The sequence below is a fragment of the Biomphalaria glabrata genome, chromosome 14, assembly GCF_947242115.1.
Source record: "Biomphalaria glabrata chromosome 14, xgBioGlab47.1, whole genome shotgun sequence".
Classification (NCBI taxonomy): Eukaryota; Metazoa; Mollusca; class Gastropoda; family Planorbidae; genus Biomphalaria; species Biomphalaria glabrata.
In genome coordinates, this window is record NC_074724.1 from 12,779,481 (window position 1) to 12,793,888 (window position 14,408).

Sequence of the window (14,408 nt, forward strand, 5' to 3'; positions counted from 1 at the left end):
GCTATTTTGTCACATAATTCGAAATTTAATTTTTTTCTTCCCTCATCTTGTCTATATACCCCTACACTGAAATGGCACACATTGTGACTCATGTGTGACATTTACTGTTAGGATTGGCAATTTTAACTCAGGTGTTCATGCGTTTACGAACATACTAGCAAAACATTATTGAGTGTTAAATACTACGAAGTATGTACATTGAAAGATGATGTTAGTTTGCAACTATCTAGCTCAGTGATTCCCAAAGTGGTCTATATAGACCCCCAGGGGTCTACGAAGACTTCCAAGGGGTCTACGAAAGTGAAAAAAACAAATTGGGGGTCTATGAGATGTCCACGGGGGTCTACCATAATAGATTTCATTTAAACAGGTTGTGGCTTAAACTAATTTTTACAACCCATTAGTTTAATTCTTTTATACACTAATATATGATTTGTACCTTAGTTAACCTTTACATATTTATCATGATATTCAAACGAAAAATGGTTATATTAAATTTCAATACTTATTTAAATAGCTTAATTTTGTCTACATGTAACTAATGTTTAACAAAAAGAAATATAGATTGTACAGCGTTGATTATTTAAATTTGTTCATTCCTTCCTTATCAAACAAGAAGTTATCAAAATGCCTTTTTATGACAATATGAAACTAATTAACGTGAGGATTATCTGAGACAATGCCACCCTGACAAAATTAATTCAGATTTTAAAAACTTTCCAACACTCAAATATAAAGTTCAGAAAAGACCCACAAAATGATGGTCTGTGAGCGCTGAACAGTATCTCTTCCATCAACATCATCTCTTTACTTATTGCAAAAGACGGAAAACACAATAGATAAAAAAAAATGATTTTACCAGCCGTTGTAGTTTTAAACACTGTTTTACACAAACCTACGTCTGATATTAATAAAAGAATTTCTTTAAGCAACAATACAGTTCAAGAGCACATCGGTGACATGATTTATACAATTAAAAACTTCTTATTTATATCTTTGTAAACGACACATATACAGTTTGGGATCAACGGCGTCACAGGTTCTGACATGGAGTAGCGCTGAGTGCTGCGAACTGCCTAATGGTCGTTGGGTTTTTATTTTTCCTCAGGGTTAACCCACAAAACCTTTCCCATGTTTGGGTATAGTTACAAGGCAGCAGAGTTTTGAATTCAGTTTTCCTTCTAATGAGCCCTACCTGTTCGAAGCTTACAGATTTAGACAACAGTTTCTCGCCTTCCCCCCTATCTCCTGTTAGTGAAAACAGCTCCGCGGACTCAATATTTGAGCCACACGTGAAAGATGAAGAAATACACGAGTAGCTGATCTTTGCCAAAACTTATATGTAATATGTAGCTTTAAATTACTTTTCACTCTTTTCAACTCACTACAGTTAGAAATTAGTTTTAAAAAAATGTTAATGAATTTGCAAAACTTTGCAAGTTAAGCAGGGGGTCTACAAAAAACCAGAAAAGATGGCAAGGGGTCTATGAGACGAACAAGTTTGGGAACCACTGATCTAGCTGGATCTCACGGCATACCTGTTCAATGGTACACATTGTTGTAACATACGAGCAAGTGAAGCAGGTGATTTCGTTTCCTGACTTCAGGCCCACCATAGTCATGACGGCCTTTCTTTTTTTTTTTTTTTTTTGATACAAATTAACATTTCCAAGAAAACTAGAGACCTGGATCTGCATTAAAATAGAGTGCCGTGTGACTATTTTCGCCAATCGCGAGGTCGAAACTTCAGTTTAGAGATTAAGCGCTATGAAAGCTTTCTAAAACAACGATATCAAACCAGGGGTCAACTGACCTCGCAGACACATTCGAAGCCCTAAGCATCCCTAATGAGGGCTGTATTGCTACAGACCTGCCACATCATCAGAACATTTCTCTGTGACACTGTTAAAGGAACTGCAGTGAATTTTGCTCGACCCTGGCAGTGCCAGAGAATAATAATAAATACTAATTATAATGATAATCTGTATTATCCGTGAGGAAATTAATTTTACAATAGTGCATTAGACATAGCAATACTTTATGTTAACAAACAATTAATGCGATAGTACACACAATATCCGTTTTTACAACAGTCTCTCTCAAACATTACATTTAAAAGTTCCAACAGTAAGTTAGAACTGGACAACAGAAATAGGAGTACTAACTATACAATTAGAAAGAAAAAGCTCTAGAGCAGTGATTCCCAAAGTGGTCTATATAGACCCCCAGGGGCCTACGAAGACTTCCAAGGGGTCTACAAATGTCAAAAAATAAATTGAGGGTTTATGAGATGTCCGCGGGGGACTACGATAATAGATTTCATTTAAGCTGGTCATGACTTTAATTTTCACATCCCATTAATGTAATTATTTCATACATTTATATATGATGTGTATCTTAGTTAATCCTTTAAACATTTATCCCGCTATTCAAAGGAAAAATTCTTGCATTAAATCTCAATACTTATTTAAAAAGCTTAATTTTGTCTACTTGTAGGCTTAACTAACGTTTAACAAAAAGACTGTAGACTGTACAGCGTTGATGACTTAAAATGAGGATTCCTTCCTACCTTTCTATCTTGTCAAACAAATGTTGTCTAAGTGTCTTTTTATGATGGTATGAAACCAATTACGCTAGAGGATCATTTGAGACAATGCCATCATGATACAAAGATAAAAATTTGAAAACCTTTCGAATACTCAAAGGTAAAGAATAGAACACCACATCTCTCTTCGACATCATATAGAGAAGATGATGGTCAGTGAGCGTATTACAATACGTCTGTCAGGTTGTAGTGTTGTGTGCTGCAAACTGGCTAACTGTTGCTGGCTCCTTCTTTTTGAATTCAGTTTTCTTTCTTCTAGGTGGTAGCAAGCCAAGGCTAATGATCCCTTCTTTTTGAATTCAGTTTTCTTTCTTCTAGGTGGGTAGCAAGCCAAGGCTAATGATCCCTTCTTTTTCGAAGCTCACGGATTTATGCGCCAGTTACTCCCCTTCGTTCCTTCTGTTAGTGAAAACAGTTCCTCGGAACCAATATTTGAGCCAGGCATGAAAACGTGTTCTATGATACTTAAGACAAATTAATTAATTAATTAATTAATATTTAATGTTTGCAGGACTTCTTTAAAGAGCAACAAATTTCTATATGAAACATAATATCCGTAGCAACGGATGAAAAACCTGCAAAAGAAAAATAATTCCAGTGTGTTTGGTGATTCCAGTAATACATGTTAATTGTAATTTTGATTTGAATTTTATCAACAAAAGCCATAGATCTGTATAAATTTATATGATGATGAATTAGCACAAATACAATGCAAGTTAAGCAGGGGGTCTACCCCGGAAACCATAAAATATGAACAGGGGTCTACGAGACAAAAAAGTTCGGGAATTACTGCTATAGAGGATCGGTAGATCATTGCAATGAAAGAAGCTGTATATAAGGGAAATAATAATCTATTGACAGAGAATTTGGGATTTTTCATTTTTCTTTCCCTTAATCAATCTTATGATTAATATTTTTTTAAAGCACCACTTGGCATTTCAAATATAATTATTTATTTACAATATACTTCGGTATATCTACAAAATTAAAAGAAATATTTGAAAAAAAAAAGACTTTATAAACAATCAGCATAGAGATGGTCTTTCCCTCACAGGGACACATACTTTTGTAAGTTTTTATATCTAAGGATTAAAAAAAAAAACAAAAAAAAAACTAAACTTTGCAATAAAGAAGAACTTAAGGAGATCAGGTGTAAGGTTGACAATAATTAGATAAACAACATGAAAAAAACCCTCAAAAAGTTATAACTAATGGCTGACAATAAATAAGTTGTAATGTTCTCGTTTTTTTGTTTTCTTTTTTGTATTCTCAACAACGTAAAACCCGCTAAGAAAGTAAAGCTAAGTCAGTGCGGCTAGTCTTTGGAATGGAAGACAGACATACAGGTTTCACGTCTCTTAAAAAAAAATTGATAAAAAATCAATGTTTTTCAATATGGCAAATAATCCACACGAAGACTCTGCAGGCACTCTGCTATCCCCACAAAGACTCTATATCTACAGGCACTCTGCTATCCCCACAAAGACTCTATATCTACAGGCACTCTGCTATCCCCACAAAGACTCTATATCTACAGGCACTCTGCTATCCCTACAAAGACTCTATCTCTACAGGCACTCTGCTATCCCTACAAAGACTTTATCTCTACAGGCACTCTGCTATCCCTACAAAGACTCTATCCATAAAGGCACTCTGCTATCCCTACAGGCATTGTGCTATCCCTACAAAGACTCTATCCCTACAGGCACTCTGCTATCCCTACAAAGACTCTATCCCTACAGGCACTCTGCTATCCCTACAAAGACTATATCCCTACAGGCACACTACAATGCCCATTCTCTTATATACTCTTTGCAATCCCTACAAAAAAAGCTAACCCTACAAAAATTATATCCCCGCAAGCACTCTGCTACACCTATGCCTGGTCGTGCGGTATGCGCGATGGACTGTCATTCGGACTTGTCGATGGTTCATACCCAGCCAGCTGCCATCCCCGTCCTCCTGAGGGAGGTTTGGACTAGGAAGTAAATTATCTTCAACTCTGAAGGAACATCCGAAACATGTAAAACATTTTACAAACATTTTGACAAACACCCTACAAATATTGTATTATTCCCAGGAACATTCCACTATTGTTGAGGGCAGTGATTGACAAACTTTTTCCTTAACGGAACACTTCTCACATTCTAAGTATTTACCGGAACACTTTGCTTATCTTTTAGATAGATGAAGTCACGTAGTGGCCTTCTATTTTTTTTTAACCCAGCAGTTCGAGTGAAACCTATTCAGGCACCGCGGAACACTAGAGTCCCGCGGAACACAGTTTGGGAAACACTGGTCTAGGGCGATTTACTAAAAATACTTTTCTTTCCACAATAACATAGCACAGCAGGTCACGGCTTTGCAGCCAGAACTTGATCCGTCTATTTCAAGCTGATCGATTCACCTGACGACCGATTGAGGTAAACAATAAATAGAGCCTACACTTGCCTTAGAAAATAAGCACTTCCCCGATTTCATTTTTGTTTTTTGGCATTTCTATTATGAATGCAGATTGATACATCTGAAATAGTGTTTGATTCTTTGTGGTCTTTTGACGTGCGTCTCGTCATCATCATCTGTCCCTTGACTTTCGTTCCTCTACTTATTCCGGTCAGCAGTTGTTCTTGCAGGCTTTCAAGAGAGAGGCCGGTCCATTCTTTTATGTTATCCAACCAGCTTTTCTTTGAACGACACTTTCTTGGTGCTCCTTCCACTGTACCTTTAAGAATGACTTTTGATAGTGAGTCATGTCTTACAATAGGACCAAACCAGCTCAGATCTCGTCTCTTCACAGTATTGAGATGCTTTTAATTTTTGCCAGTGTTGCTCCGTAAAAGTACAAACTCACATGTCTTCTTTTCATGGTATCTGAAACCCAGCATTTTTCTGTAGCGTCAGAATTATTATCTTTTTTTTTTCTTGCTCTCAAACACAAACAATAAGCAAACTAAAACTCTATGGCCATATCACAAGATCCTCTGGGCACGCAAAGACATTCTTTCTGGGAACAGTCCCAGGAAAAAAGAAGAAGAGGCAGACAGAGAAGACAACATAAAAGCATGGACTGGCCTTCCATTCTATACAATGCTAAAGACAGAAAGGAATGGAGAAACACGGACTACAGATCTTGTGTGGTGTCCCAACTACCTAACAGACTAAGGGATAGTTGAAGGTGAAGAAATGTATGAATGTAATAATGTTCTATTGTTGTTCTAGAAGGTTACACTGTGTTAGTCCACATTTAAAACGAACAGCCTTTTTTTTTTCCTACTGAAATGAATGAAAGCATTATAAATCCCCAGAAGTTGATCTCTAGCTCTCTATTTATAACCTCTCCAGACAAGTGGGATCATTTAGTTCTATCTGCATGTCCACTTTTAAAAGGGAAGAAGACTTGTGTGTTTGCTCGGCGTCGCCTTCTTCAATACAATAACCAGCTCTTCATAAGTACCAGCCTAAGTAAACTTTGGGCGTCAGGAAGCTATTGTCAATCAATATTTCTCACATAGTCACGCACCCCGTGCCCTTTCCAAACCAACAAATTTACATCATCGCCAAGAACGCGCATGAAAATAATGTAATCAAGAAGCGATGGGTCGGACCGATACTAAAGTCTGGAAATGGTTCGAGGCGAAGAGAATGTAAGTCACAAGCTTGGTCGTCCTCAATTTCTTCAAGATGCCCCGTAGAGGGTCTGTTTTGTTTACGCAAAAGACACAAAAAAAGAAGGATGATTCGTGCATATGTAGAGACTACCAATATCCATCGGCTTCACCCGTTGATTTGTTCCCAGACTAAGCATACTTTTTTATTTTCATGGACACCTCCAATTTTGTATGTTATTTAAAGCAATATAATGAACCCCCTCCTTTTTTTACTTCTAATGACATGAAGTTAAACGCTTCTCCCCCCCCCCCCCCCCCCACATACATACCTGTGTCTAGCTAATTCTAGTATCTATTACGTTGAGTCGGACCAGCCCGTAAATTCGAGTATCACTTCTCCCCCACCCCACCCCCACAACTCTCCTACGTAACAAATAGTGTCTAGTGTTATTTACTCTATGGCCTTTTCTTCTGCTTTTTAGTTCTTATTCAAAATATTTAATAGGCTCTATGATATTATTTTAGCCGTTTTACATCCTGCTAATGCTCACATAATATTTTGTTTGCTCTTTCAATAACACTGTCCGCAATACAACCACTCCCTCCCCCCCATCCGGACCTTTTGGCCAGTGTTTTTTTAGTATATGTTACGTGTAACTGGAAATATCCGCTTTAAATCGCCTTCCCAAACACACTTATATCTGGCCTGCGAAATCCAGATCTCTTTTCTCACTCCTACCCTTTTTGACCCCCTTCCCAACCCTTTAAAAACTTGAATGTAGTATCTATTACATTTAACTTTTTTCCCCAGTGAATTCGATTACTAACTTTTCTTATTCCCTTCTCCCCCCACCCACCCCCCCTATTTAAAAAGTAGTCCAATGTAAAATATGTGAGTATTAGTCGACATTTCAGCTTTCTATTGAAATATTTGAAAGGCTTGCTGAAGCTTTCAAACACCATCAAGTGTTAAAAATGATCCTTTTGATTCAGGCTTTAATTTGCGTTTCAACTTTCTGTAGATCTTAAAGATGTCAACATAATAGTGTTCGTAAAATGTTTACCATGTTTTGAATGTTCCTTCAGAGTCAAAGATATTCTACTTCCTTGTTCAAACCTTCCGCAGAGTCGTAGTGAGACGGGGGTTAAGGTGGGCACGATGCACCGTGCGCCACCCTCAGGGGAGCGCCACACGCAGAGAGCCGCCAAAAAAATAATAAAAATTATTGTAAATGTTTTAGTAAGATAATACATTGTCAGGTCTTTGTATTTTGATTATATTATTGAATTACTATTAAGTATTACTGTGTATAGATATTATTTCAATGTGTGGGTATTTGTTATAATTAATTTTTTAATTGTAAAAGTTTTAAGCACAAGTTCAGCCCGACAGTCACACCATACACATCCAGTTGTACATAAACTAGTAAACTAGGTGTATGATGATTTCAAATAAAAATATAAATTTAATATAATTAAATATTTACAATGATAATTACATCTGATCTATGAGATGGTAATCAAATATAAGTGCATATAGTACGATATGAAAAATCCATACTTATAATGGATTTCTAGTCACATATTCACCTTAACTCATAAAGTTTAATAAGAATGTCCATTCAATCTTCTGGTACCACAACTGGCAATACAAGTAGATTTATCTTCTAGCCAGGATACTGTTCACCGACGACCATTAATCAAAAGTTCATAGTTCACACTGTATCACCAGGTCTGGACACAGCAACCCGCAGTCTGGAATCTGGAACCTCAGACTCGTGGAAACAAACTTGAACGTCAGACAGACTTACTGAGTTGAAAAACCTCAGTCCTGTAGCTTCAAGCTGAGATCTCAATACTGGAAACTGAGACTCGAAACTGAATCCTGAAACTGAGACTGAAAACTGAGACTGGAAACTGAGACTCGAAACTGAATCTTGAAATTGAGACTGATAACTGAGACCCCTAAACAGGGGTCAAGATAATCCAATAAGAATATCAACCAAGGAACAACGATAAGGCTCTCCCTTATCAGATCCAAGGAGAAATTGAAGCTCACACAAATGCTTGTCTCCAGCACAAGATGGAGAGAATAAAACAGACGATTGATGACGAAAGTCATAACGCGCACTCACTCTACGTCACAAGAAATAATGACGAAGCAACAAGGGGGGATCATTCCACTAGCCTACACAAGAAAATAGAAAAAAACTCAGATGACGCCATCAACTAGTGATGAACGCGGCGCTATTGGAATGTTAACATTTGTTTTAAGTTGAAAATACTGAACAATTAGATATCGATTAATAAACTATAGTGACATATTGTCAAAGAATATAAGTGTAATATTAATGAATTAAGCGATTTTAAACAATCATTTGACATAATTTATTTTTTATAAAACAATGTCCGGAACAACTTTATAGTTAATGAAATAGTCAGTATAGAGATTTTCATTTAGCATGTATTTGCTATTTACATTAAAAAACCGGAACAACATATTAACGATCATGTATTTTTGCAACGTTTAAGGATGGAAATTAAATTTAATATAAGTTAGAAGAGCAAACAAACCATCGTTGGCATTTATTTGTTTTTCACAAAACATACGAAACAATCTATTATAGAAACTTAAAACTATTTCAATATTTTTGAAGGAACGTTAAAGGTTAAATCAGATTTTCATAAACCTTTAGTGTTATTGTTTTCTTAAATCTAAACGTGACGAACAGACCGACCAACAGACAAAACGAAAAACGACTTGCCGCTCCTTGTTACGCTACTGCACGAAAGTCGCTGCATAAAAAGTCCAGTTTAAAAAATGTGCGTAATATTTACATACAAAGTGCATTCTTAGCCTTTATAAACAAACATAAACATTTTATAAATATCACTTAGTAATGCCGAAAATACACAAAAAAATTGTCTTTCTTCGTTCACATATTGTAACATTACCTCCCTTACATTTTTGTAATTGTTTTAGAATTTGTGTATTATTATGAAAAAATCGCTTTCATAATTAATTTTATAAACTAAAACGGTTTGCTTTAGAAACCAAAAGTAGCCGTTGCGCCTAAGCTTTTCAAACCGCATCGCAAGGTTGAATTATATTTTTCATTCTTCTTCTAGTTTTCGAGATCTGAGTGTGACAGACGGACATTTTGCACAAACCTAATAGCGGCTTTTCCCCTTACGGGGGCCGCTAAAAAAAGTAACAATAATGTAAAATACTGAACCTTTAGATGTCAGCCTGATCATGTGGTATATGCAGTGGCCTGTCGTCATCCATGGTCCAGGATTGGAACCCTACCCGCCTCCCTCCTTGCTGTCCTGCGGAAGGTCTGAGTTAGGATGTTGTAATTTGTACTTTTCAAAGAATAGTCCAAACATACAAAGCAAAATAAACAAACAAACAAACAAACAAACTTTTTACAAACAGATCTACTTCCTTGAAGTTCTTTTTCTTTCCCCAACATAACAAAGAACACAATTTCAACGAAAAAGATTGGCGTGGAAAACTACAACTAGCAAATCTACTTCATTGCTACTAAGCAACTTGCAGTATGCCCTTGACATGTTTGCAAACACACACACATACACACACAAACACATATTCACTCACACAAATATATCATTTCCTTTTCACTAAGTGACTTGTGCCTCTGTGACTTCATTCTAAGCAGGAAAGACAATCCGGTAGACCAGGCGTTTTCTTCGCGGGATATTGGTGGTTTAGTGACTTGAGTTAATCAATAGAAATGCAGAAGTTACGGGATTTTGTGAACAGCCTTGTAGGTTTATTTAAACACCAGACCAGAGGTAGGTCTTCAAAATCTTTCCATTTATTTTTTTTTTTTGTTTAAGTTACATTCTCTATTCATATCAAGAGCAGGACCTCAATACAATTATTTAAATAGTACTCGCTTTTCGATATAGAAGACGAGTATTGTATATTTACACGATATATACCTAATACTTTACAAACAATCAAATCAAATTTTGAACCGTTTAACTTTCTTGTTTTTGGTAATGAAATTTGAATTTTTTTTACAGAATTAAAATTTGGTGTAAAAAAAGAAAAGAAGGAATACGGTTGTTAAAAAAAATGGATTAGTAAACTCTACATTTATTTTCTAGACATATTTGTTTTTGGTTATTTGTCCTTTTTTCCCTTTAATACACGTATCCCCAACGCTTTGGATAAAAACTACAAATACTTTCCTGTATATATATATATATTACTTAGAAAGTGCGAAATGCGGGCATAATATAAAGCCCGCTATACAAAGACCAGGTTAAATGGGAATGGATAAATCATTATCTAATTTGCCTGACATTTTGGGTATTCTATGGAATGCCGAATTTCGCACTTCAACAGTAACATAAATATTTATCTAACCAGTGCTAGATTTACTTGTAGGCAATTGCTTAGGGCTTTCAATTGTTTGGCCTCCCCCCCCCCCCCCCCGCCCTAAAAATGGTTTCTTGGATATTCACAAATTATCTGAAAGAAAGAGTGAAAGAAAACTTTGCATTATAGTTATAATCTATTTAAAATAGTTTAGGGCCTTATAAAGTCTCTAAATCCGGTCCTGAATATTAAATCAGTGGTCCTTCAACATTTTTAACCCAGGAGACTTATATATTTCCAACAGTCGGGTCGCGGGCTAATCATAGTAAAATATCGTCTTCCAAAAAAAGAACCTCTGAAGCTTTATTCTATTGTGTAGGCAGACGTTTTGTGAGCTGGAGAGGACTACGTCACGGCCCAGATTTGGTCCGCTGGTCGTAGGTTAGGCATCACAGCATTGAAATAATAATCTTCATTTTCATTATTATTTGTATGCATTGCCTACCCTTTTATATAAAAGTCTATGGCCTCTCCAATTTATTTAGCTACATCTGGTTGTTATGGAGTGTGTGTTCGTGGCTGTAATGAGTAAAACTAGAAGAATAATTTGTATTGGTTGAAAGAGTCTGATGTAACTCTGTCGTAGCTGAGGTTACAAATAGGGGAGTGAAAGCTGAAGCAAGGGAGATCAAGCTAATGAAGAGTGACAGAAAGACGTGTATTACGTACAAGTGATTCGCATTTGTTTAAATTAAGATCATTTTTAACTTGTGTTTCTGCACCTCTCTGCACTACAATTGAATGCTGTGTAGATAGCAATGCTTTTAGAGTCTGAAGATTTATGAGTGCCGTAATTCAAGTAGATACACAGCCCCAGCTGAGACCTACATTTATTGTCGCTGTGTAGATATTGTAAAAATAAAAAACAATCATGTATTTTTTGATATAAAGAAGTGCCTTTAAGTTTTGTTTAAGCTCTACAATAAAAAAAAATAAGCCTAAAACGGATTAATTGGACTGTCTGGAACCACAACTCAACACCCGAATATCAACACTGTTTTAGTCTCATCACAAACCATGGTTTTCCCAAACACTGTAAAATGTTGATAAAACTTCCTGGTCCAGGGATTGAAGAAAAGAAACCCAATGTTTCTTGACCAAAGGACTGTAGAAACTCAGTGAACTTTAACGATATCCGTTGAGTTACGTGATGCAGGCAACAGATATCAGAAGTCTAAGTTTGTTTCTTTGAGACAAGGGAATGAATTCCCCCATGAATGGATGAATGCAGAAATATTGTCATCGCAGAAGGACGTTTTTTAAATAAGTTTTGAGACAGGGACATACATTTTGTAACATGAATAGTAAATAATAATAATAAGCGCTGGTTATGAGTCTGTATATGTTTCATGTGTATGTTGTTCGTATTTGCATCTATAATGTTATCGTTACAGTAGTTAAGCTGAGGTTGTCAATTGTAGTCAAACTGAATTTCCATTTGATTGGATCAATAAAATTATTGTATCTTATCTTATATTATTATTATTTTTACTATTATTATTAATACTATTTTTATTATACAAACGAACTAATATTCATTCAGTGACTCCACCAGGTTCGAGCTTCTTCAGAGAGAAACAAATTTCACTGTAGTCCATTTAGCAGTGTCAATTCTGCTTTGTAAGGTGTAGACTGGGATAAAGAAAAAAGTTGTGGCTGAGTGATGAAGCGCTTTGCTTCCAAACTGAGGATCCCGGTTGGAATTCTTGTGAAGACTGGGGGGTTTTAGTTCGGGCGCCTTTGAGTCCACCCAGCTCTTATGGGTACCTGATATTAGTTGGGGAAAAGTAAAGGCTGTTGGTCGTTATGCTGGCCACATGACACCCTCGTTAAACGATACTCTATAGATCGAAATATATGAAAGTGGAACTTTACTATAGATTGGGATAGATTCTCATGAATTCCTTATGTAAGTGTTGCCTCTAACATGGGAGAGGTTTATCATCACATCTATTTATATGGAAGAACGATTTCTCACTATCACTGTTCATTTCTCTCGTCTATTGCATACATTTAGCTTCCACTGACAGCACCTCTCAATTTTTGGGGCTCAAGTCAGCAGGTAGATTGATCTCCGGTGTTTGGTCATTAGGCTGTGTAGTTCTCACAGCACGGTCCCAACTCATTAGTGAATAATATTTCCGCCTTTAACTATACTGTGATAGTCATTTCCGGAAGGAAGCAGTGTGGATATTCTTCTTCTCGAAGTTCTAATTCAGTTATCGAACATCATTTAACTGCATAAAAATAGATTCAATACTTGATAGCCTAATGTCATGAGAATAAAACCATACAATCTAGATCTAGACTAGGTGGAAGTGACGCATATAAAATGGCTTCTCTAATCTCGCTTTATAATAGCGAAAGCCATTACAATATGGATTGAATATAAAGTGATTATAATTAAACTGAGTGGAAAGCTCTTTTGTAGACTTGTGATAAAGAGGTGCTACCTGAGAGAAAGATTTCGTATTGAATTTACGAGGTTTGCAGATACATCTCTAGTCCAAATCTTACCTAACCCTTCAGGTCTACATCGAGATTTAAACTTGATTCTAACTTGTTTCATCTTTATAGAACTGATCATTAAAACGACAGGGGAGTTAAGCAGTCAGGTTTCAAACTTAGGACCTTCGTATAGGCTGCAGGCAGTCAGAAACGCATATATTTCAACCAGCAATCTTTAAATTTGTACAACTGCTCCTTCTTCCCTATCGCTATTAGAGCATGGAACGGGTTGCCTGAGCTAGCCAGGAAAACCAGTGACTTGGCAGAATTTAGGTCATTGGTTAACATGCATGACTAAATGCATGACGCATAGGACGTAATCATCTTCTTTTTTTGAAGTAACGTCTGTATTATTTAAGACAAGATAAGATAACTACCTTTTTTCATTTTGGTAACCAGCTATCTGTACCACTCTTCCATACATCCATTTACATATAACATTTTATGTTATATTCGTCTGCATAATAAACCTGGCTACATGTCACCCAAAGTTTTGTCGATAGATATGTCCAGTGTCTATCTATAGGAAACGAGTTGGAATTATAGAAAATATAGAATGATGTGTAACAGATTCCTTGTATATGCTTAAGCTTTCAGTTTTATAATTTTTTTTCTATTCTATACGCGAGAGTCTAGGTCATTGAAGAAAGGAAATATCTAAATATATCTGTTTGACAATCAACAAACGTAGTACGGAAGCCTCAGTGCAACTCTCACGGTCCACTGTCTGTCGTAAGTTATTAGTATACCAGGAAGTAAAAGAACTCTATAAGTTGTCCTTAGCTAGATCCTGAAGACGATAGATGGAGGATCACGAAGGACAACTTTAATGTCTAGACCAGATCGTGAATTGAATAAAAGCTTTTAACAATTCTAAATTTTATCAGCGAATAAACACATTCTTAATGCCCTCGAACTGGGATAAGTCGTTATAGGTGTTGTCTGTCTGTCGTATTTTTAAACTTCAAAGCTTTAGAAGCTGTATTGAAATGTTGGAGCCTGTGTCCTGCTCAGGACAGACACAACGTCAAAGTCTTTAAAAAAACTTTTCGACAAAGCTTCTATCAACTCACTCTGTCTGTCTGTCTGTCTGTCTAGTCAAAAGTTTGTTACACGTTAATTCTCCCTAACACCTTCTCGGATCAAGTTAAAACTTTTCACAATTATTTATTGGCATAGACAAGACAAGCATCAATTTTTTAAAAATTAGTTAGTTAATTAATTATTTGTAATTACCAGCAAGGGAAATTAATCCTTCAGTATTCACCGATACGAC

The 14,408-nt window shown here is 36.2% G+C and overlaps 1 protein-coding gene across 1 annotated transcript in view; it reads left to right on the plus strand.

Annotated features, from left to right (window-relative positions):
• The first annotated feature begins 9,875 nt into the window (after positions 1–9,875).
• LOC106073894 (uncharacterized) overlaps positions 9,876–14,408 on the plus strand; it is a 38,148-nt gene continuing 33,615 nt past the window's right edge. Inside the window, exon 1 of the mRNA XM_013234569.2 lies at positions 9,876–10,032. Within this exon, the coding sequence (XP_013090023.2) occupies positions 9,972–10,032 (61 nt within the window). The 5' untranslated portion in view covers positions 9,876–9,971. The remainder of the gene's footprint in view (positions 10,033–14,408) is intronic.